Consider the following 23061-nt stretch of genomic DNA (forward strand, 5'->3'; position numbering starts at 1 on the left):
TGTGTGTGTGTAAATGATACATGGGTGATATGCTTTATATATCTTAAAGTTTAAACAAAATGCAAATATCAGTCTCCAATAGGTATTACGTTGTCATATTTCGCTCAGCCAAGTTTAGCAAGGTCCACTCTTCATCTCTCCTCCCGGCCGCCTCTCTCTCTCCCTCCCTCTCTCTCTCTCCATCTCTCTCTCTCTCTCTCTCTCTCTCTCTCTCTCTCTCTCGTACACCATGAGGGTGTAAACATGTTTGCACAAACACACATTAAACACACACGAATTCTACCTGCATTGTTCTAAATGCTACCGGTAAGAGCACTTTCTGTAAAACATGAATAAACATATAAAAATATTTAGTCGCAAAATTATGACAGGATTATGAAAAACAGACTAACACAATCTAACCCTATTCTAACTGGGCTATTTCAGACCATTACGTTTTGACGAGGGGGGGGGGGAGGGGGGGGGGGATCAATTTGACACCCATTCAGATCTCGGCCGCCGATGGCGCGATCTCCGCAAAATTTTACCTGAACATAGAGCTGGATGTCAACTACAAGATGACATGGTCATACAATACAAAAATATTGATTTTCTATTTTTAGTAAATTAATTATGTAAATTCATGCATGAAGTTTGTATTTTTACCTGTAACTCCATTAAAAAAACTGAAAGGTTGCTAGATTCTTGCGTCAGAATTCCTTAAAACACATCAAACAATTTTCTTGTAAATAATAGCACAATCAAAATCAATTTTTGTTTTTTATCCTTTTGTTAATTTCTAATGTATTTTACTGTTTTTCGACATTTTGTTTTCTATTGTTTTTTGACCAAATTTTGTTGCAGGCACTTTTTCAAGCTTATCTACATTAGAATCGAATAATTTCAATGATTAAAACTAGAAATAATCTAATTTATATCAATTTAACAAAATAACAACACACAATTTTCATTGGATTTGCACACGATATCGTGAATTTGAGCTTTTTGGTTGATACGCATATGCAAATCATTAGGTAACTTTAGAACGGTGTACCCGGACGTCGCAAATTTAGTCTCAAAATATGCGGGCGGGAGACTTCACTAAAAAAAGTCATGAAATGATGCGGCCCCATCTTTATGTGTTGCAGAATCATGGCGCTAAATGTGGGGGGGGGGGGTCAATTTGACGCCCCCCCCCCCCCCCACACCAAGTTAAGATAGGGTTAAAAATGCAATAACAGGAATTGCCTAACTAAAGAAGGCCTAATGTAAATTCACACACACACACACATATGCACACAACGCATTCAATGTATATCAACGGATACATTCATTCATCGTAGTATGATAACACACTTTCATGATTATGTATGTCTATGTACCTCAATCACAAATAGTCGTTATAACAAGACCCATCTCACACCGAATGAGCTGTTGTAAAATAGAAAAGAAATTCATTTATACAATTCCATAGAAATTGTAATGTACAGAATAATTCAGCATCAAAATAATGTACATTTATGGTAATTCAATACCAGAATACGTGGAAAGTATATTTTGTTCGAATGGACGGAAAGTACTTTTTGGTCAAATGGACGGAAAATTGTTAGAAAAAAGTTATGGTCATAGACTACCGCATATAAAAGTAGACTTAGATGTGTCATTAGAGAGAAAAACAGAGGAAAGCGGAAGGCAGGTCATTCAAAAGAGTCAAAACGTACCATATCTTTCTTTCTTTCTTTGTAAATCCACATAGGTCTGCAACACAAGTAACTGATCATGCTTATTAATGCAAATCAGCTGAAGAATTTCTCGTATGGAGTAAACTTGTTATAAGGACCTAAAACCCTTGACAATATTCTCGGTATCACCAATGCGCCCAAAACTTCTGTGCACATGAATAAAGCCCTGTCACAGATGCACTGTGGGATTCCTCGGTGCCATTGTCGCTTCCTGTTGTCTTGCTTGTGTCTTAGTTCCCATGCAATTCAATCTAATTTTTGTCTGCTTTTCTTTCTTTGCTGATTTTTGTCTTCGCTTAGAATTCATCAAAAAAAAAGAAAAAAAAAGAATAAGATTTCTGTTACAATCATGTTCGTTATAACAGGAGTACACTGTGTCCGACCTCCTTACAATGAAGTTCCACTGTATGCGACACCAAATGATTCAAAGACATTCAAAGTCTGACACCCTGCATAGGCAAACTGTTTCCTTCACAGTAATCTGGGGCTTACAATTATTTCGTACCTGTGATTTCACTTACAAACAACTCTCTTTCAGAGACAACTTGCCTCTTTAGTTTATGTGCTGGGTCGGCTCGATTCAACACAAAAGCATGATGACCGAACAGCTTTAACCCGTTGAGGACGAGTCCCGAGTATACTCGAGCAGGTGTCTATGGGAAATGCATGTTGTAGCAAAATCAGTCCGTCCTCAATGGGTTAAGGATAAAAGTACACTTGGCTACAACCAAAATGCATGTACATGAACATGCATGTACATGAACATGTACGAGTATCTTAATTAGCTTGTAATACATCTTAAAGTGCAGTTGCAGATGAAGATATCTGTTTATTAGAGAGCTTTGATGGTCAAATCACTTCATCATTGCTTGCTACTGGCCATGGAGTCACGCTTTTGTTCCCTGCTTTCAGAAAATGTGTGCCCAAGAGTCAAATTGAGGTCAGTCAAAGGTGTATTATTGTCCTCATTTTCTTCCTATAATAAACAGATTCATGTACAGGTGTGACACCCTCAAACCTGGCAAAGGTGACCACTCAGTTAACATTTTTTATAGGGGAGTTTGTAGTGGCTGCTTAATAATCATTAAAGACAATCACAACATTTTGTGCTAAGGTTACAATTTTTCTTTCTCAATGTTTCATACGAAGAGGAAATTTAGCAAAGACTAAAATGTTCAAGTAATTAGGAAACCTGTCTCATAATGACATCATCACCTCAATCAATTAGCATCAACCTACAGTGAAAACATGTAAAACTTTCAAATCTCATTATTATCCTTTACAATCTTGTCCCAACTTCTTGAAACAATGAATAGTTGAATATGTTCGACTTCACTCCCTCTGTTCAAGCCAACGAGAGCTTGATTTGAAGAGCATTTAAAGGTTCATCCCCCTTCCCTGGGAAATCATTCATGGACTCTGCAGTGTATATGCATGGAGATCAGTGTTCATGACTGCTCTATCCACGTCAAAGAGATTTTCCCCAGTGACTGCTAGAGTGCGGACTCTTCATACGCCCGGTACTATTGTTTTGTGAGCGCAAGGGGAGCACTGGATGACAACGAGGCGGTAGGCTCGCCCCTTGTGCTAACACGCTAGCAAACAAGCACCAAGGAGCAGCCAAATCAAGAAGAGTGTACTCGCGTAAAAGTTCATAAGTTCGCGTAGTACATGCAGTAGAAATGTTATTTAGTACGCAAAGTCCACCATTACTAAGTGGGTACAATGGCAGCCCCCATGAAATCACTGACACCATTGTAGAGTCCGCCCTCTAGTGGTGGGGAGGAGAAAAATCTCTTCGATCCACGTTCTGATCATGAGTAACCACAGAGGGCGCCCTAGAGACTACTGGCTGAGAACCACCTGCATGACGTAAAACTTCTCCATGACGTTCTCGTCGAGTTCGATCTTGGTTACGAGGTACATGACAAAGTTCTGCACCCGATGCTGCATGAATTTATTTCTGTTGTAGTCCTCACCATCACTGTCTTTCACAAGATACATGTATCTGAGCGGGAAGAATTAAAATACAGTGAGAAAATTAATTTTTGACAAGCGAGGCATGATTTGGCAACATTCATCTATTCAGTGACAGATTAAGCATATCGATATACAGGGGCACCTCGTCATAACAAGGACCTAGATATGATGGCAGTTACCTTCATTGTTCTATCAAGCTTCTTGCATAATCAATTCATAGGTCTTTTTTTTTTTTTCTGCAGCCCACTATTTGTGCATATTCTGTACCAATTACCAAAAACAAGAAGGCTCCTTATTTCCGACCTAATCATGAAAGCCATTTATCAAAAATAAATCACTATCTATTAAAACAGTCATGTATGCAGGTATTCTTCATTCATTCCATTATTCATCATGAATTCAGTGATTCATCATTCACTCAATAGTAGTTCCTTACACCATCTATTTTTTTCATTCATCAACTATTTCTTCATCCCCTCCTTCCATCATTTATTCATTTGTTCATTCTTTCATTGATTCATTCATGGCTTATATTTTGTCCTGTATTTTACTCTTTTATACATTTCATTTCTACATTTCACTGAATGAATATCATCACAGGCCTGGCACTATGTACAACCAAATTTTCATACTTACTTTTCCTTTTCCAAAATGCTTTTGTCGAGAATATCCTCCAAGAGTCCTTGGTGAACTTCATCAAATATTGAGACACACGTCTCAAACATGTCAACCTCCAGAAAGTCAAGTACAAATGGCTTTCCATACCTAACACAATGGAATGGACAGGACAATCACATATAAGAAAATCACTGAAATGTAGGAAATACATAAATAAAGAAATCACTAAAATGTAAGGCAGTTTTAGACAAATATCTCATTCAGACAGCATTCCATACATTTACTAGAATGCTAGAAATCAAAGACAAAGTAATACGACAAAGAGAAAGTCTGCAATTGTGGGAGGTTTATATAGAGGATTTCGTTAACAAAAGTGGTTGCCATACTACAACAACAAATTACCGTATTTGGCTTTAGAAATGCAGGGAGACAGTCATATTCAATTAATTGTACTTCCAGGGGAAAAAAATGAAGGTGTCATGAATAGTATACAATCCTTCACTGCAGTCACACATTGAAATTTACACACACACACAAAAAAAAACATAGTATTTTCCCTCCTATCCGTCTGTCTGTCTCTCTCCTTTGAAGAGATCTACAAGTCTTAAAGGTACTAGCCCACATTTGTAAACCTGCAGCAATTGGTCTCATAGTTAGCATGGAGTTTGGGTATGATTGCAGTAACACCTGTGCAAAATTTCGTTCCAATTAGTCCATTACTTTCATAAAAATAAATGAAAATGCACCGTATGAATGCGTATAACGCTCGCTAGCTCCGGTCCACGTATGTACTACTTGCATGCGATACATGTGTAAGTTACATGTACGTACTAGTAGCTAGCCCCGGAGACCGCGCCTTGCGGCGCAGTCCTGGCGGCTACCTCGCAGCTGAGCGGGAGCAAAAATCACTGCCACATTCACGGCTAAATTTCTATCATAAACACAGTGACAATTAATACATTACCTTTTCGACTTTGTTTTTCTCACCCATTTATCTAGAAACTGCAAAATTTTCGACATTTTTTTAGGAGTAATAAGCGGCCTGCCCTAGTGCAACAGTGGAGAGACTTGTTGCTATATCCATCAGTACGTATTATGCATGCTCTCAATGCACTGCACTGCATGCATGCTGTGCGCCTGTGCAAGTGATTGTGAGTTTCAGTGAGCATCGGTGAGCTGAAGATATTCGCGTTACAAGACAACATTTTCTGCATCATAAGCAATGAAATGCATCAAACAGTCGCCGAAATTAATCATTTAGGTTTAATCGACCCATTTAAGTATTCCTAGTAGTTTTTGTTGAAAAATTAAGGAAATATAGCGCCGAAACGGCACTCCTCGATCTGAATGCGAAAACGGCACAGCCCCAACGCTGCACGTTGGGGCTGGTCGCAGTTAGTACGTAGCTAGCCCGCGCTCGTAATTCGATTTTGGGTCGGGTTGACCCGGTTTGAAAATTTATTTTAAAAAGATGATTTTCTCTCTTTTATCGAATGGTATAGACAAAGAGCAACAGGTGAGGTATGTTACTAACTTGTACTTGAAGTCATATTGGACCTGTTTTATGCAGTTTTGATTTTCGTGGGTTTGCAAATGTGGGCTAGTACCTTTAACATCAAGCATAATAATTGTTTGAAATGAGGTAATATTCTCCATGAAGACTGGATATCATGAATAACTAGAAGAGGAATTGTGTGTCTCCACCATGATCATATGGTGACATCGCTCCTGTCACAATTGCCCCGGTCGTATTTTCTTTAAGGACTTACACTTAGGGTTAGGGCTGTGATAGGGTTGTAGGTTTAGTTTGATGTGAGGATTAGGATTAGGTAAGGGTTCTGTTTGTGGGTAGAATTTATATTTGGATTAATGTGCAGATATTTCATGGGAACAATTGTCGTAGGAGTACATGTCATGGAACCTGATCATATACCTTCCCTAGAAAAGCAGGAGAGAGAAAGAGAGATAGGGAGACAAGAAACTTTCACAGCCTAACCTTATGGCCCCTAAGACTGCCTTCCGGATGACTTCTGGCTGCATGTGGTTTGGATTGAGGGCATTGATGAAGTTGGTGTCCTGGTAGCGGAGGAAGGTTGACGCCCGCCCCGACTCATCATAGAGGAGTGGCCACCGCCCATCAGCCTTGATCTTCCCACCCACGTCTCTAAGCAGCACATCACTCAGCTCCTTGAAGTTCACCTTGACACCAATGTCAGCGCTATCTCCTGCAAAGGGACAGAAAAGGTGGAGTTATAATAATAATAATAATAACAATAATAATAATAATAATAATAATAATAATAATAATAATAATAATAATAATAATAATGATAATAATAATAACAATAGTAATAGTAGTAGTAATAATAATAATAACAATTAAAATGATATCAATAATGACTTAAAGACTAACAAGACAATATACCTGTTACTGTATGGACACATAACAAGTAATCAAGATATACAATTTCTTAATCAAAGAATACACGGTAATTACTTGTCTAAATTTGTAGGGAAAAAAGTGTGTCCATCTGATTTTGGTTTGCAGGTACACCTCGCATAACCAATTTTTTTTTTTTTTTTTTTGATGTGTTGTTATTATAATTGTGTTATTATTACTGTTAAAATGATAAAAATAATGATAATCATCCCAACTGACTATCTTTACAATGATGATTATTATAATGATGATAATCATTATTATCATGATAATAATAATATCAATAACAAGAATTACAATAATAAAGATATAAAGATTAACATGGGACTATATCTGTTACTGTATGGTTACAGTTTTACATAATTATTGAGGATATATGATTAACAAATACTGTATATACAATGATGTTTGGGCACTTAAAAACACATGAAAATATTAACTCTGATCCCAACGTGAATGTGACGTGCATGTGTACATCTAACCGTTTAGTACCGTACTCCACCACACGAATTTAACCACTTGCGAAATTGTCAGGAAGTCCCGATTTGCGAAAAAATTAGACTCGCTGAACATATGGCGTATACAGTAATTGGTTTCCAGTCATCTGTACCAATCAGCAAACAAAGGACAGTGCATGCTAATAATGCCAGACTCTCTACCAGAAGCTGCTGAGGACAATAAAAACTTGCAAACTTGAGGCTTGCATTACTTGAGAAACAGAGAGTGAAAAAACAAAAGAACAAAGCAAAACAAACATTATGAAGAGAAAGAAAACCCACATACCTGCTGAGAAAGAGAGAGAGAAACCCCCCCCCCCCAAAAAAAAAGAGCAAAGTGAAACATACATTACGTACAGAAAGAAAACCCACATACCTGTTGCTGCCCTCTCTTGTTCCCTCATCTGCAGCTTCAGCTTTGTGACTTTCTGCCGAGCTTCTTCTGCATTGATCTTGGCCACTTCAAGGTCCTTCTCTGCATCATGCACACACTAGAGAGGTGCAGCACAGTAAAAGATAAACAAAAATGAAGTTTTAAAGAAATTACAAAAACACTGAAAGTAATGACCCCTCAGACTGGCATTTTCCCAACATCATCATAGAAATCAAGCAAGCATTTCATTAATAACTTTCTTTTGTTTCTTTATTCTCTCAAGGTGTTCATTATCTCAGTATGCATTAGTCATATTCTTTGTCCTGCAAAATCATCATGTTGCTACTAACCCATTCATCTCCTGGTCCAAAACAAGTGCATTCCACCACTGGGTCAGTTTATGCAATCATCCTAGGTTTATAATCTATTGTCCTGGGCAAGGTTGACTGATGTCCAAACTTTATCCAGCTCCTCACATTAACACGTTGAGGACGAGTCACAAATATACTCGGGTAAGTGTCTATGGGAAATGCATGTTGTAGCAAAATTACTGTAGCCCGTCCTCAACTGGTTAAGAAGGGCAGGATCTTCAATACACCTGGATTATGACTCATCAAAATATTAGACCTCCCCTCTGATCATCCTCCATTGGACAGAGCGACATGCCTTAAACCTTCTCAATCTTGACAGCATGTTGGGAGAATGGTCAACAAATCGTATTCACATTGTACATGGACATATTGCCAGCAGGGCTGGAAAGGTTAAACAGAGGAGAATGAATGATGGCACACAACATTGCCGTCAGCTGCTGCCAACAAGGCTAACACTTTAACAACAAAAGCGTGGCTTAGAGAAATACACACTGCCAACTTTTTACATCTAGTTATAATTAACGGTTACAGCTCGTTATGCCGAAGGTTCTTTAGTCCGCAAATTCGTTATTCCGAAGGTTCATTGCTCTGAATTTCATTTTCAGATTAACAAATCTTCGGAATAATGAACCTTCGGAATAACGCCACAAATGTTCGGATTAACGAACCCATTTTCATTTTCGGATTAACGAACATCTAGGTATAGGGAATTTGTGTGTTTCGGATTAACAACCCTTCGGAATAGCGAACCTTCGGAATAACGAAAGCACCCCTAGTTAACTGTCTTACACAACACTTAGTGTCTCCCATCAACATATTTACACAGTCCTTCTAATGCATGAGCATGGGTGTGTTAAGACTTTTCTTTGAAGTCTTGCAACATGGCTGGATATAATCCAGAGACTACAACTCTCCCACTTTCGACGGGAGATCTCCCGCTGAAAGCCCATTTTTGCAAAATCTCCCGTTCTCCCGCTTGAGATTTAATTTCTCCCGCCCTGGCTCTGTGTCTCCCGCTTGAAATGATTTCTTGCTTAGTGTCATCGTATGTTGAAAAAAAAAGCCTGAGATAGCACGAGAGGGCATCTAGAACCCTAGAGCTTCCAGGGCCCTTGACGGGGCCCTTGACGGGGCCCTGGACCCCGGCTGCAAGGTACTTCGCGATCGTGATGTGCGCTTTGATGGCGCACATCAAGTTGGAGTCTCCCGTTTACCAGGGGTTTCAGGCGGGAGAATCTCTAGATGAGAAGGTGCTTGGGGTTGGAGTCTCTGATAATCTCTTCCTCCATATCACATAGATTATATTTTTTTCTGTATCTCTCGTCTAGCTTCCAAGACTTCTTACCTGCAGAGTTATTTCAGTTTTGAATCCTGTCAGCATGCACTTGTCGTGTTCCTCTATTCTCTTGTTCAGCTCGCAATATGCTTTGTTGAGCTGTTTCTGTGTTGCGTCATACATCTTCTGAACTTCAGCCAGCTGGTTTTCAAGTCTAGTGGGGGGGGGGGGGGAATGAAACACAAGTCTTTACTAGCAGCAGCAGATGTCAAATCACGGTGTCAAATCACGGAAGCAACTTCTTGTAAAAATGTCTGTGACCCCCGCATTTGCGAAAATATCTGTACACTGAAATAACAGCTCTTACAGTAACCCTGCAAATGTGATCCAATTGTACAAAGCAAAGCTAGCCAACCTACTTAGGTGTAGCAAAGTCTAAGTTCAACAGAAAGACCATATGATGACAAAATGGATTCAAGAGATATTAGGTGATCTATATGAATTGGATGTTAGTTTCCAACCATCCATGCCAGTTGGCGAAGAAAACCCTCCAGCGAGATGAGCTATGGGCTTGCAAATCATGGTGCAATTTAAGGTAATTAACTTCAATCTCATTAGACATGTCTGTAGATACACAAAGATTTGACTGGGTCAAAGGTCACTGTACAAGTCAAAGTTCAAACTCACTTGGACATCTCGGCCTCGTGCCTCCTCTGCTCCTCCTGCCTGCGCTTCTCCTTCACCTCCTCTATGCGACTCAGGAGGGATTCTGTCATGGCGACGTCCCACGACGCCAGCACCTCCCTCACCGCATCCTGGGAGGCCACCTGTTCAGGCGTGGCACCGTCATTGGCGTAGAGACGGGGATCTGCCCCGTTCTGCAACAACGTCTGGACTGCCTCCAGGTGACCAGCAAAGGCAGCTCTATTAAAAAAAAAAAAAAGAAAAAAAAAGTGACGATTTGGATGACTCTTATGCATTATAATCGCAAAAACTTTTTCAAAGCTTGTCTGGCTTTATTTTTGACGCAGTAGCAGGGGGATTCAGGGAGTGGGAAAGCTGACCTGGTTCCGGTACATGCACACGTATATTTCATAATTCCCGTAATGAATGATGTACAGCATTATCACTGATCTCTACGTAAGGACACACACAGCTGAAGAATTTCTACTAGAGTCCAACATTACCATTGAGCATACGCTTCGATGCACATACAGTTAAACTCGCATAAGTCGATCTTCTCGGGACTGAGCAAAACACATCGACTTAGGCGATTTTCAACTTGTGCGTAAGTCGAAAAAAATCGACTTACAGTTTCACCACAGGTACATACATGTACAAGTTGTATGTTTAATGTACATGTATGTTGTCTACTCTGGAGCCGAGAGCTGGAGCGGTGTGCCGCAGCACGGGTCGCCCAGCAGGGCCGCGGCTAACTTTGCATGGACAGTGCATTATCATTGGCACAGGTCCGATTACTTTACACCCTTGTTAAACCTTGGGGAAGTGAATATGAACGATATTTGAGCAGTGATTGATTCCAGTTTACCATACCGTGGCTTGAAATGCGTGTAGAGGTGCAATTCTGATTTACCCGTGCCCGTAACTTTCCCCCTACTTTCCGCTTTGAAAACTCAGCAGCTTCATCCATTATACCACTCCACTGCACAGCGCTGCAAATGCCAAGCTACATGTACACTGCAAGCTCAATACTGTACATGTAAATGAACGCATGTGTATACTGTACGAACGCTGTACGTACGTAGCGCGACAGCTGACAGGGCTGTACCAGCGGACCTCCAAATACGAAGAGAGTTAAACGATCCCATGCGATCGCTTTGAATTTTGATTTTAGATCATTTTTTTTTTTTTTGTCACCTCAAACTCATCTGACAAACAAAATAAAGATGAGTAATAGATAATGAATAATAAATGACAGTGATTTATTACACAATAAAATCTTATTCGACTTAGGCACAGTGAATTCAATGGTTTTTCCGTGAAAGTGTTCTTGGAATTTCATCGACTTAGGCGAGTATTCGACTTACAAAATTCGACTTGTGAGTGAATTAATACACGTACGTCAATGGGGAAAAATCGGGACTTTTTAAAATCATCGACTTACGCGATTATTCGACATATGCGATGTCGACTTAGGCGAGTTTAACTGTATTTGCTGATCGGTGTTATTCATGGTTTTCTAATGTACCCTCGCTGCCGGTGGACAGTGAATGAACTGGGCCACCCACGAATACTAAGTTAACTGCTTTTGTTTTAATTATGTCACAGTAGGTGGTGACATGGCTCAGTCAGGAGCATGTCTGCCTTACAATTAAATGCTTCAAGTTCTATTCCCACCAAATCTCGCTGAGCAATGGTCTGTGCAATCATGCCATCCCAACTAGTAAGAGGCAGAAACACTCTGTCCCTCGGATAGAAGGTAAAAGATCCCACTTTTATTCATTCATCACATAAGGCAGGGTGCTAACCCAGGGAAGTGACCCACCCACATACCCACACAAGAAAATGGGCAGATGATGCCAACCCCTTGTGGTTTGCTCCAGGTAACTAGCAATATTCAGCAAATGGTATCAGCCAGGAACATTGTGCTACATGAAGAAGAAAAAGAATACTAATGGTCACCACAACTTTTACTTTGAGAGAAAATGTTCTTTTATAGTCTGTCTGCTGAAACCATACTATCTTTGAGCAAAGCTCCATAGCAATGATGCACGAACCATTCTCATGGCCACAAATAACAAGATTTTAATGTGCAACAGAGTTCCAGTAATGATGAAAGAGTCATGACAGAATTTTAATTTGTGGTTTAAGTATTCATTGAAGAGAGGATTCTATAAAGATAGTTTGTTGGTCATCAAATTTGCAGTTGTGCTAAAAGTTTTAGATATTGATGGGGACCAATGAGGTGTTGTATCCATAAAGAAGTTCTCTTAAAATGCTGCAAGCACGACTGAGCCATGAGCGGTCATCCTGATCATTGCATACCTGTAGAGAGGAGTCCTCTCAAACTGACCCCTCATGTTAATGTCTGCCCCGCGGTCAAGCAGCATCTGAATCACGTCAGCAGCGCCGCCACTGGCCGCTTCCGACAGGGGCGTGTTACTATTGGCATCTTCACAGTTCACCATGGCCAGCTGGTGACGTGCTCTGATTGCTCGTCCTGCCTCATCTGTGCCAACTCCGTCAGAATTGTCTCGTGCGTCCACCTAATCATGGGAGTACAACCGTATGAAGTCCTTAGTCCTAGATTACAACACAAAGAGGATTTGCAAATATCATGGGGCTAACCATAGCAGGATTTTTTCTTTCTCATTTTATATCTCCTTTCTCGCTTTTGTACTGGTACGTTTGTTTTTATTGGTTATTTGTATGCCATACTTGGCTTGCATTTCAGATTGTGTAAATCAATTCATGCACTATGTATGCTTTCCAAATTTGTTGTTTTGTTGTTTTTTATGTCCTTTCAAAACTTTGGTTGCAAAAGCATAAATTTTTTGAGAATCACTTAAAATCACTTAAAATGAAACATACAAACAAACTAAAAACAGCTTCTGTTTTTCAGCTACTTTGTGATTATTTCTAATTTTCTTTTTCTCCTTTGCTAACATATAGCATATTTATCTTGAACCATCAATAAAAAACAATTGCACTATACATAAGACATATCATGAGCATCACCATAACAAGATCAAATGGAAGTTTGCTGTAGTGATGTACAAGGTCCTCAGAGTATACAAGTTATTGCTGGGTACGATTTGTGATTTATTTTCACTCAGGGTGGTCATGTGTAAAGGTTGGGAGTTATCTTGGCTACCACACGGAATGCCAACAGTGACTGACCTCTTTGAGTACTGTCAAGAGTTCATCCAAGTTTCCATCAAATGCGGCCTCAAGCATCGTCTTTTCCCAAGTCTTCTCTTGTTTCTTCCTTCGCCTCATCTCCATCTCCTTTCGGTGCTCCTCCTCTGCCCTCTCTTGTTCTTTCCTGACTATCGCAAGGAAAGCCTGGTGATTGCATCGAAGTAAACATATGAAAATTCCAAAAATAAAATGATGTCACATAAGTTACTGATTTTATCAAGACATAAACTGTTTAGAGTGCAATTATTTCTGAGTAAATTTGATTACTTCTTTAAAGTGGTTAACTTTCTTCTGCCAAGTGTTCAATCTTTTCTTTCCCATGCAACATTGTTTCGACTGAACCTGAAATGTTTATCACTAATTAGGATATATTCACCGTGTCTTCTTTGCTATTGATATCCTTTTAGACATCTAGATTCATTAAAAGAGCCATGCATGCCCGATGTTTCTCGTCAAATTGTAAAATTAAAAGTAGGGTTCAATGTAATATCTTACCTCTTTTTTGTTTATTATTGCTTCACATAAAAACAGATTCTGCATGAGACAGAAACACAAACCTTCTTTTTTTGGCTTTCAATTTTTGCCACAAAGTGAATAGTGAGACAGGGGGTACAGAGAAATGATGTGAACTACAAGACTAGAGTTTGTATTAAAAACCAAGAAATCAAAAAGTGTTGGCATATCTGAAATGTTGGAACAAGTTTGCCCTGGGTTGCCACACAAGTCCTGTTCTCACCTCTTTCTCCAGTTTCTCCACCATCTCCTCGTACTCCTCCTTCTCCTTCCGTAGTTTCCTCAGCTGACATTTGGCGAGGAACCGGCGCACCCATTTCTGGATCTGTACGGCAGCCAGGTCCTCCTTGCTCGGGGCTTTGGGCTTGGCGGGGGCTGCAGCGGCTTTCTTTGCAGGCGACTTGCCTCCTGCTTCCTTGCCACCCTTTGGAGCAGGGCCTGGTTTCTTTGCACCAGCTCCAGCTTGGGAAGGAAGGAGGGAAGGAGATCCGTCAGAAGTAAGAAAAAATAAAGCACGAAAAGATGAGGAAGACCAGTGAAGACAGAAAGGGGATGATAGATGAATGAAGAGAAGGAATGATTACAGTTCATATATGAATCGTGAGATGTAGAAAGTGGAGAAGAAAAAACAAACAGAGAAGAAATTATTGAACAAGTGTCTTCATCAATTACTACAAAAGTTGTGCATACCTAGCTCCCTTGACCATGTTGCATACTTGCCAACTCTACCGCATTTGGCGGAAGACTAGGGCTGTAGGCCTACCGCTTTAGTTTTGAAAGATTTCATTAGCATTCAACAAGCTAGCGCTGCTCGCATACATAGGTATCCTGGATTCTACCGCTTTCTCAAATGAAAATGTTGGCAAGTAACGTTAGGATGTTGACATGCTTGACATTAACCTACACCGATGGTATGGTTGAGGGGTCTAGATATCGCGGACGAAAATTTGAAATGCTCTTATAATAGAAGTTATTCCATAATCGTACCTGAATTTCTCAATGAATATCACGAAAATGCAGAAAAATCACCTCCCAGAATCTCCTGATGATACGATGACGGAGTAGTGCGCTGTCGCCGTTTGTATGTCGGACTTTTTTTAATGCGTTCACCTTCTCGGGGTATGTAAAGATCGCGCAGCTGCCCTACTGTATGTAGTTTCATGCGTGAAAGTGTCTGCCCCTCTCTGCGGCTGTAGCGTGCTTCGGCTTTCTTGGAATATTATCAACGATCGATCGAACAAATTACGAATTCTATCGGCTACGATCATACGAACGAGACAAGCGAGACGACACGTCTAGGCTACAACATCCTTAAAAAAAGATTTTAAGCTAAGGTAGGTAAATTATAAGGTAAAAAATTGGAAATCTAGTGAAAAATTTGTTCCAAAAAATCGGAAATTTAGTGAAAAATTTGTTCCAAAAAATCGGAAATTTAGTGAAAAATTTGTTTGAAATCAAAATTTCTTACCTGCTTTCTGAAATTCTTCTCATGTTTAGCGGTTGTCAGGTATGTTTATTCCATGGGCGTATCGGCAAATTTTGCGCTTAGTCCTACGCGTAATATTGCTTGCTATACGCAATCTTGCTATACGTCAATCAAGGTGGGTTTCTTATCTGACGTTGGGACATGTAACGCTAACGGGGGGCTGACCATACATCATGTATGGTTGAGGGGTCTAGATATCGCGCACGAAAATTTGAAATGCTCTTATAATAGAAGTAATTCCATAATCGTACCTGAATTTCTCAATGAATATCACGAAAATGCAGAAAAATCACCTCCCAGAATCTCCTGATGATACGATGACGGAGTAGTGCGCTGTCGCCGTTTGTATGTCGGACTTTTTTTAATGCGTTCACCTTCTCGGGGTATGTAAAGATCGCGCAGCTGCCCTATTAGTACTGTATGTAGTTTCATGCGTGAAAGTGTCTGCCCCTCTCTGCGGCTGTAGCGTGCTTCGGCTTTCTTGGAATATTATCAACGATCGATCGAACAAATTACGAATTCTATCGGCTACGATCATACGAATGAGACAAGCGAGACGACACGTCTAGGCTACAACATCCTTAAAAAAAGATTTTAAGCTAAGGTAGGTAAATTATAAGGTAAAAAATTGGAAATCTAGTGAAAAATTTGTTCCAAAAAATCGGAAATTTAGTGAAAAATTTGTTCCAAAAAATCGGAAATTTAGTGAAAAATTTGTTTGAAATCAAAATTTCTTACCTGCTTTCTGAAATTCTTCTCATGTTTAGCGGTTGTCAGGTATGTTTATTCCATGGGCGTATCGGCAAATTTTGCGCTTAGTCCTACGCGTAATATTGCTTGCTATACGCAATCTTGCTATACGTCAATCAAGGTGGGTTTCTTATCTGACGTTGGGACATGTAACGCTAACGGGGGGCTGACCATACATCATGTATGGTTGAGGGGTCTAGATATCGCGCACGAAAATTTGAAATGCTCTTATAATAGAAGTTATTCCATAATCGTACCTGAATTTCTCAATGAATATCACGAAAATGCAGAAAAATCACCTCCCAGAATCTCCTGATGATACGATGACGGAGTAGTGCGCTGTCGCCGTTTGTATGTCGGACTTTTTTTAATGCGTTCACCTTCTCGGGGTATGTAAAGATCGCGCAGCTGCCCTACTGTATGTAGTTTCATGCGTGAAAGTGTCTGCCCCTCTCTGCGGCTGTAGCGTGCTTCGGCTTTCTTGGAATATTATCAACGATCGATCGAACAAATTACGAATTCTATCGGCTACGATCATACGAACGAGACAAGCGAGACGACACGTCTAGGCTACAACATCCTTAAAAAAAGATTTTAAGCTAAGGTAGGTAAATTATAAGGTAAAAAATTGGAAATCTAGTGAAAAATTTGTTCCAAAAAATCGGAAATTTAGTGAAAAATTTGTTCCAAAAAATCGGAAATTTAGTGAAAAATTTGTTTGAAATCAAAATTTCTTACCTGCTTTCTGAAATTCTTCTCATGTTTAGCGGTTGTCAGGTATGTTTATTCCATGGGCGTATCGGCAAATTTTGCGCTTAGTCCTACGCGTAATATTGCTTGCTATACGCAATCTTGCTATACGTCAATCAAGGTGGGTTTCTTATCTGACGTTGGGACATGTAACGCTAACGGGGGGCTGACCATACATCATGTATGGTTGAGGGGTCTAGATATCGCGCACGAAAATTTGAAATGCTCTTATAATAGAAGTTATTCCATAATCGTACCTGAATTTCTCAATGAATATCACGAAAATGCAGAAAAATCACCTCCCAGAATCTCCTGATGATACGATGACGGAGTAGTGCGCTGTCGCCGTTTGTATGTCGGACTTTTTTTAATGCGTTCACCTTCTCGGGGTATGTAAAGATCGCGCAGCTGCCCTACTGTATGTAGTTTCATGCGTGAAAGTGTCTGCCCCTCTCTGCGGCTGTAGCGTGCTTCGGCTTTCTTGGAATATTATCAACGATCGATCGAACAAATTACGAATTCTATCGGCTACGATCATACGAACGAGACAAGCGAGACGACACGTCTAGGCTACAACATCCTTAAAAAGAGATTTTAAGCTAAGGTAGGTAAATTATAATGTAAAAAATTGGAAATTTAGTGAAAAATTTGTTCCAAAAAATTGGAAATTTGGTGCAAAATTTCTTTGAAATCAAAATTTCTTACCTGCTTTCTTCTCATGTTTAGCGGTTGTCAGGTATTTTTATTCCATGGGCGTATCGGCAAATTTTGCGCTTAGTCCTACGCGTAATGCAGCTGTCATTTGTATGACGCACCTCTTGACCCCCGGGAAATGTGCGTCATGGTCGCGTCAAGTACCACCAATTTGATGACGCGTGGTGCCGTCACGGGAGCAAAATGTCCGTCACAATACTGACCCATTATGTGCGTCATAGTCGGTCATTTAACCAGAGTGTGTCAAAAGGTTCGTTAATGGGACCGTCATGTAATTTTGCGAGGCTTCTTGCATGGGGCATGGTATCCCTCCGTAACAGAATAAAACAAACTCGCGATCGCGAGTCGGCCGAATTCACCGGCTCCTGGAAACGCGAAAATGACACAATTTTCAATCAGTTTTATTATAACATACTGATACTCACTTCATTCTCGTATGTCTTCTTTTTCTATCTGATGTCAGACTAAAGGTCTTTTCAGAAAGTTTGAGTACAAATTTGCTCCAAAACCACACTACCAAACACGATTTGTGATTAAAATCATCACATACAGCCCGCGGCATCGCGAAGCTCGCTATCCTTCAATCGCATTCACTGTAGTGTAGCATCGACCGTCGACCGTGGAACCTGCAGCGAGCAAAACCACGTGCGTGATGTCGACCATGTGGTACATGACGGTATTGTAGACATACAGTACACGCGTACATACGTATACAGAAGGCGAGGCATGGCAGAGGCCAGGCCCCAAAACACATACAAACGATTATGGAACTAACATTACTGAGAGTCTATTAAAACCTGCATTAACTTAAAATAGTAAATTCTATTTAAACACTAGCCATATAAACCATGTACCTAACTTGGGTTTAATAAGGTTCGTGTTTAAATAGGCAGGGGCTTCAATCAAGCTGTTTTCGAATCGGGGAAGGGGAGGCGGGAGGTTACGGAAAAAATTACTGTGGCCAGGCCGTAGTTTCGCGAAACTAGATAGTTTGCCATAGCAACGTGTATATCAAAACACGCGTTTCTATGGGATGTCCATGAACTAGGGAACGGTTTAGAGAAATTCGAAGTCATTCGAGGTTGAAGTGGTTTTTTCCTACGCATTTTTTTTTTTGTTGTTGTTGTTCATATCTAAAAAAAAATTCGATTTCTTAATTTTTTTCAACTGGTATTTGGGAGTCTTGTAATATATTTAAAATGTTGATAGAAATTTCTGAATATATTCAGAAAGTACGCCTAGAGGCGCCTACTGTTTGGATAAACGGTAAACATGCAGTCTACGTTCGATACGAAGAAATCATTACGTCTTTCACGAGGAAAAACATACAAAACAAACAAAAAACACCTACGAACGAATGTTGATAGCCAAAACTTTGATAAGTAATAAGCAGTTATCATGAGCGTGAACTGAAATTAATTGTCATGATTTTGTTGTCTAACCAGGTGATGACTGCATCTCATTGAACCTACTCGTAGTGAATTTCTCTGGGCATACGAGACCTTTTAAGTATTTCTGGCTCAGTTGCATTTTTAATTGACTGATTAATCGATCTTTTTTTTTTATTGTTCAGGGAACATAAGATATTCGATCAAGTACATTATATTCGACTGTTTGATGTTTCCTACTATGCGCCAAAAGAAAGGCTATAGAATCACGATATCTTTGCAATGATTCCTTTAATTCAACTAATGAGCTGGTTCTTCGATCGATATTTCCATGATATTTACACGCTGTTTATTCCAGTGCGCGCATTCTTCCGTCTGGCACGCACCTGGGTGTGGCACATGCTTTTGTGGAAATTTCCACAAGGGGAGAGGGGTGGGGTGTCAAGTTTCTTCGAGCCGAAGAGACTGCATGTAAAACAATCTCTTCGCTCTAATTTATTGTCATTCGTGCTTTCCCCTTATTCTTTGCTGATATTGAACATTTAGATTTAACTTTACGAAGGTTGGTAGCACGTGGTTCTATTTTGTTGTGAGGTGTATGTAATTTCTTTTTTTTTTATCATTCTTGGAAAGGAAAAGAAGAGTAAGGGGGAAAGAAGAATAAGAGGGAAAGTAAAATGGAACGAACGGCACGTACGCTCAGCATTCACAGTAAGCCGTCTTTTTACACCAGCATAGTTATCATCATCACCATCAGACATCACTCAGACCATTTTAGCCTTTTCCTATCAACATTTAAAGAAAAATAAATAACAAATACAAAGTATCAACACCTCCCAACAACACAAATATTTAGAAAAGACAACACACGGCACACTACAGCGGCTGGTATCAAACTTCGTCGCTTCGATTCGAAAAAGTATTGCAGCAAAGCGGAGAAATCGCCGTTACGAAAATAGCAGTGCGAGACACTTGAAAGAATTACGTCAAATACTTCAAAGTATAAAGGGAACGGATAAAGTGATATAAAATGGAAGAAATCGTACCAAATGATGTGTGAGAAACGACAGTGGAGAACGGCAAGTTTAGTAGTAGGCTTAGGCCCTAGCAACAGTTTACAGCACCGAAAGCTACGCGAAAATAAGGTGAAAATAAATACACATTGGAAACTCGGTATTGCGACAAGATCCTTAGGATCAAGTCAATAAACGATACAAAACAAAGGAAATCAATTCATTTTGACCGGAAAATAGTTTGTTATAAGTATTCTGTTGTATGAGATCTCCTTTGATAGGCCGAGAAATACATCGAGCTTCCACGATACTCGGGAAAGACAGTTCGAACGCTTTTCACCTGCACATACTGCAGTGCACATCAATACACGAACAGAAACTCACCTCTTCCTTGCAGAAAAATGATGCAATAACGTTACAAAAAACACACACAACACTCTAAAAATCATTTCATACTTGGGAGGCAAGGGACAAGCGGATGAAGAAGAAGAGAAAAAGAAGCAGACATTGCACAACGGAATGCTTCTACCCCGATTCGAATCGAAACAGGGTACTGGAGTGTAGTGGCAGCTGGCTACAGTGTGCAGCTAAGCTACTATACTAACGCTCCCCAGCCGCCCACAACATGGGGATACAGTACCACGGCGATCGAAGTAAACATCCAGGGTCCGTAGGCGACAGGGATTCACGCGGGCGAAGTTCCGTTCGGTGTACACAGTTCGCAGGCAGCGAATTGCGTGAGCGCACACAGAGCTCTGCAGCATTCCAGTCTGGCACGTACTGCGAATAACATGTGCGTCAAGGGTCAGTCATTTACACGAAGAGGTGCGTCACCATTTTGACTGGTTAATGCGTCAATGTCTCATAGAGGTGGGTCACTTTTTGTGACGGAGGGTACGTCATGGTACCTAAAAGGTATGACGCACATTGGTACTTTGACGCACCTATCCCGGGGGTCAAGAGGTGCGTCATACAAATGACAGCTGCATAATATTGCTTGCTATACGCAGTTACGCTATGCGCGATCATTACGTCCCTGCGCGAGACCTAGTACCCTTACTATACATGTTCCAACGTCAGATGACACTGAGATAAGAAGCCCACCATGAAGAGACAGATACCATATAGGCCTACTATCATATAGCCTACGAAAAAAAAAAAATGCGAGAACTTTATACCTTTTCCAGCAGGAGCTGCTGGCTTCTTTGCAGTTGTTCCAGCCCTGCTGGAAGTGGTGGGCTTGGCAGCTGGTTTCGCACCACTAGCTTTCGTCACTGGCTTCTTTGGAGGCATCTTGTACTCTTCAATTGAGGAAACGATGCTTCCCCTGCCTGCACTGCCTCCCTGTAGAATTCACAAATCCCTGCTCCTGGATTTTCCTACAACTTACAGTAACCGCATCAATCCAACCCAATTATCCGTACGTTTAACCAACCAACCAACCCGTGGTATGGTGCGCTTGTGGTGCGGGTTAAATGTGCCAGCTGCCGATAGATAGCCGGCCGGCCCGCCGCCGTCGGGCCGGGCGAGCGGGCGGCGCGGCTAGCTCGCCAGCTAGCTAGCTGTCGCAAATACCCCTACGGTTTTCTACGTGCGCACTGGACAGAATTAGCTTCATGTACGGGCGCCCTAAAATATACCGTCAGACAATTTTAGAATAATCAACACGATCTCATAAACAGCTGTACATGGTGTTTACAGTCAATATTATTTGTTTCTTCTTAAAAGTTTCTTGACATGTAGTGGTGATGGGGATGGTATAATAGCATCTAGCATTTTGTTGTACGGATAAAAACGACTGGAAAAAAGACTGAAACGGACGCCGTTTCGTTGCCAACCTCACCTAGCCTGTATGCGCGTGGTCGTGGCGGGGTGGGAATAAGAGGTACGGGAATGGAGCCCGCGAGCTGACGCTACCTACGAGCCCTGTCGCTTTCTTCATTTCATTCATTCATGTATTTTAATTGTCCATAAAATAGAAAGTCTTTATGATTCAAGCGGCATACATAAATACACATATATATAAAGCACACATTTCAAAATGAAACATAGAAAATAGCACACATGATCACTAATTCATCTATAAAAAAAAAACAGAAAAAAAAAATACACCACAACATCCAATATTGCACCTGTTTCTTCAATACCTAATCTAAATAACTCTTTAAACCCAAGTATCATAATATAACAACAGTTACAAAATATAATGAAATACATGCACCAACGAAGAAATAAGGCTGATACAGCACATACAAACAAAATATTGACATATCATCCTTTAAAAATCTGGAACATTGACAACACTATCAATAAAAACTTACTACCTGGAATTAAACTCCCCATGAATCAGTACCTGTATGTATTTCAAGAAAGATAGAATTATATGACAATAAGGTCTGATGTTTATGATGAAGTGCTCGAAAATTAGCTGCATCATACATGTGTATTACCGTACTCAAAAGTTTCATATGCAAATAGACACCATGCGTCAATTAAATGCACCCCTTTGTGTTGCTGCTGTTGTTGTTGGTTTTTTTTTTTTTTTTAAATCAGTACTACTTCCCTAGAATTCTGGAGATCAATGAATGACTGGTACATATATTCAACTGGGCTGTGCATTTCAGTACCGGTAGCTAGGCTCCTACACATTGCAATTCTGTTCAGGGAGGTGGAAAGAGAAACTTCTCTTTGTACCCCAAGGTAGGTCTGTAGACACGATCTCACCGATAGCTCTTTATTAGTCAAAGCCATTTCTTGAACTCTTCGCAAGAGTACCTTGTAATAGATGTGATGATCCCATTCGATGAAGAGATATCAACTCATAATTTCTCACTTGGTATGAACAGACACACACACACACACAAACACACACACACACACACAATTATACAGAATTGTAAATATGTTTTCGGTCGATTACATTTAGTAAATACAATGTACTACTGAACCTCACTTCTAAAGAGTCATCTTTGTTTCCTACTACAAAACTGGAAAAAAGACTGATAAAATGAAACAATAACAATTATTTGTATTGGTTTTTTTTTTCTTTTGCTTTTGTGCTAAAAATGGAAATATAGTCAAGACTTGATGTAATCACTTCCAAAATATAAAATATCTTCTTTTTTTTTTGATAATGTGACTTGTTTCATGAAACACTGAATTTTAATATTCAATGTTTCTTTTATACTCTATAGAATATAATGCAGAACTTGTGAAGCCACATAAATTGCTGAAGTTCAAGAACAACCAGGAAAAGATGGGACCAAATCAATGCACACAAGTCAAATTC

At 40.1% G+C, this 23061-nt stretch overlaps 1 protein-coding gene across 1 annotated transcript; it reads right to left on the reverse strand.

Moving 5' to 3' along the window:
* Positions 1-1418: 1418 nt before the first annotated feature.
* LOC140234032 (IQ motif and ankyrin repeat domain-containing protein 1-like) lies at positions 1419-21187 on the reverse strand. The gene is made up of 10 exons (XM_072314113.1): positions 20951-21187; positions 13895-14133; positions 13138-13302; positions 12283-12503; positions 9964-10200; positions 9346-9490; positions 7633-7747; positions 6316-6544; positions 4338-4466; positions 1419-3729 (listed from the first exon to the last, which is right to left on the reverse strand). Exons 1-10 carry the CDS (start codon positions 21063-21065, stop codon positions 3567-3569), a joined length of 1758 nt encoding a protein of 585 aa, XP_072170214.1. The 5' UTR covers positions 21066-21187; the 3' UTR covers positions 1419-3566.
* Positions 21188-23061: the final 1874 nt, after the last annotated feature.

Source organism: Diadema setosum, chromosome 10, assembly GCF_964275005.1.
Source record: "Diadema setosum chromosome 10, eeDiaSeto1, whole genome shotgun sequence".
In the NCBI taxonomy this organism is placed as follows: domain Eukaryota; kingdom Metazoa; phylum Echinodermata; class Echinoidea; order Diadematoida; family Diadematidae; genus Diadema; species Diadema setosum.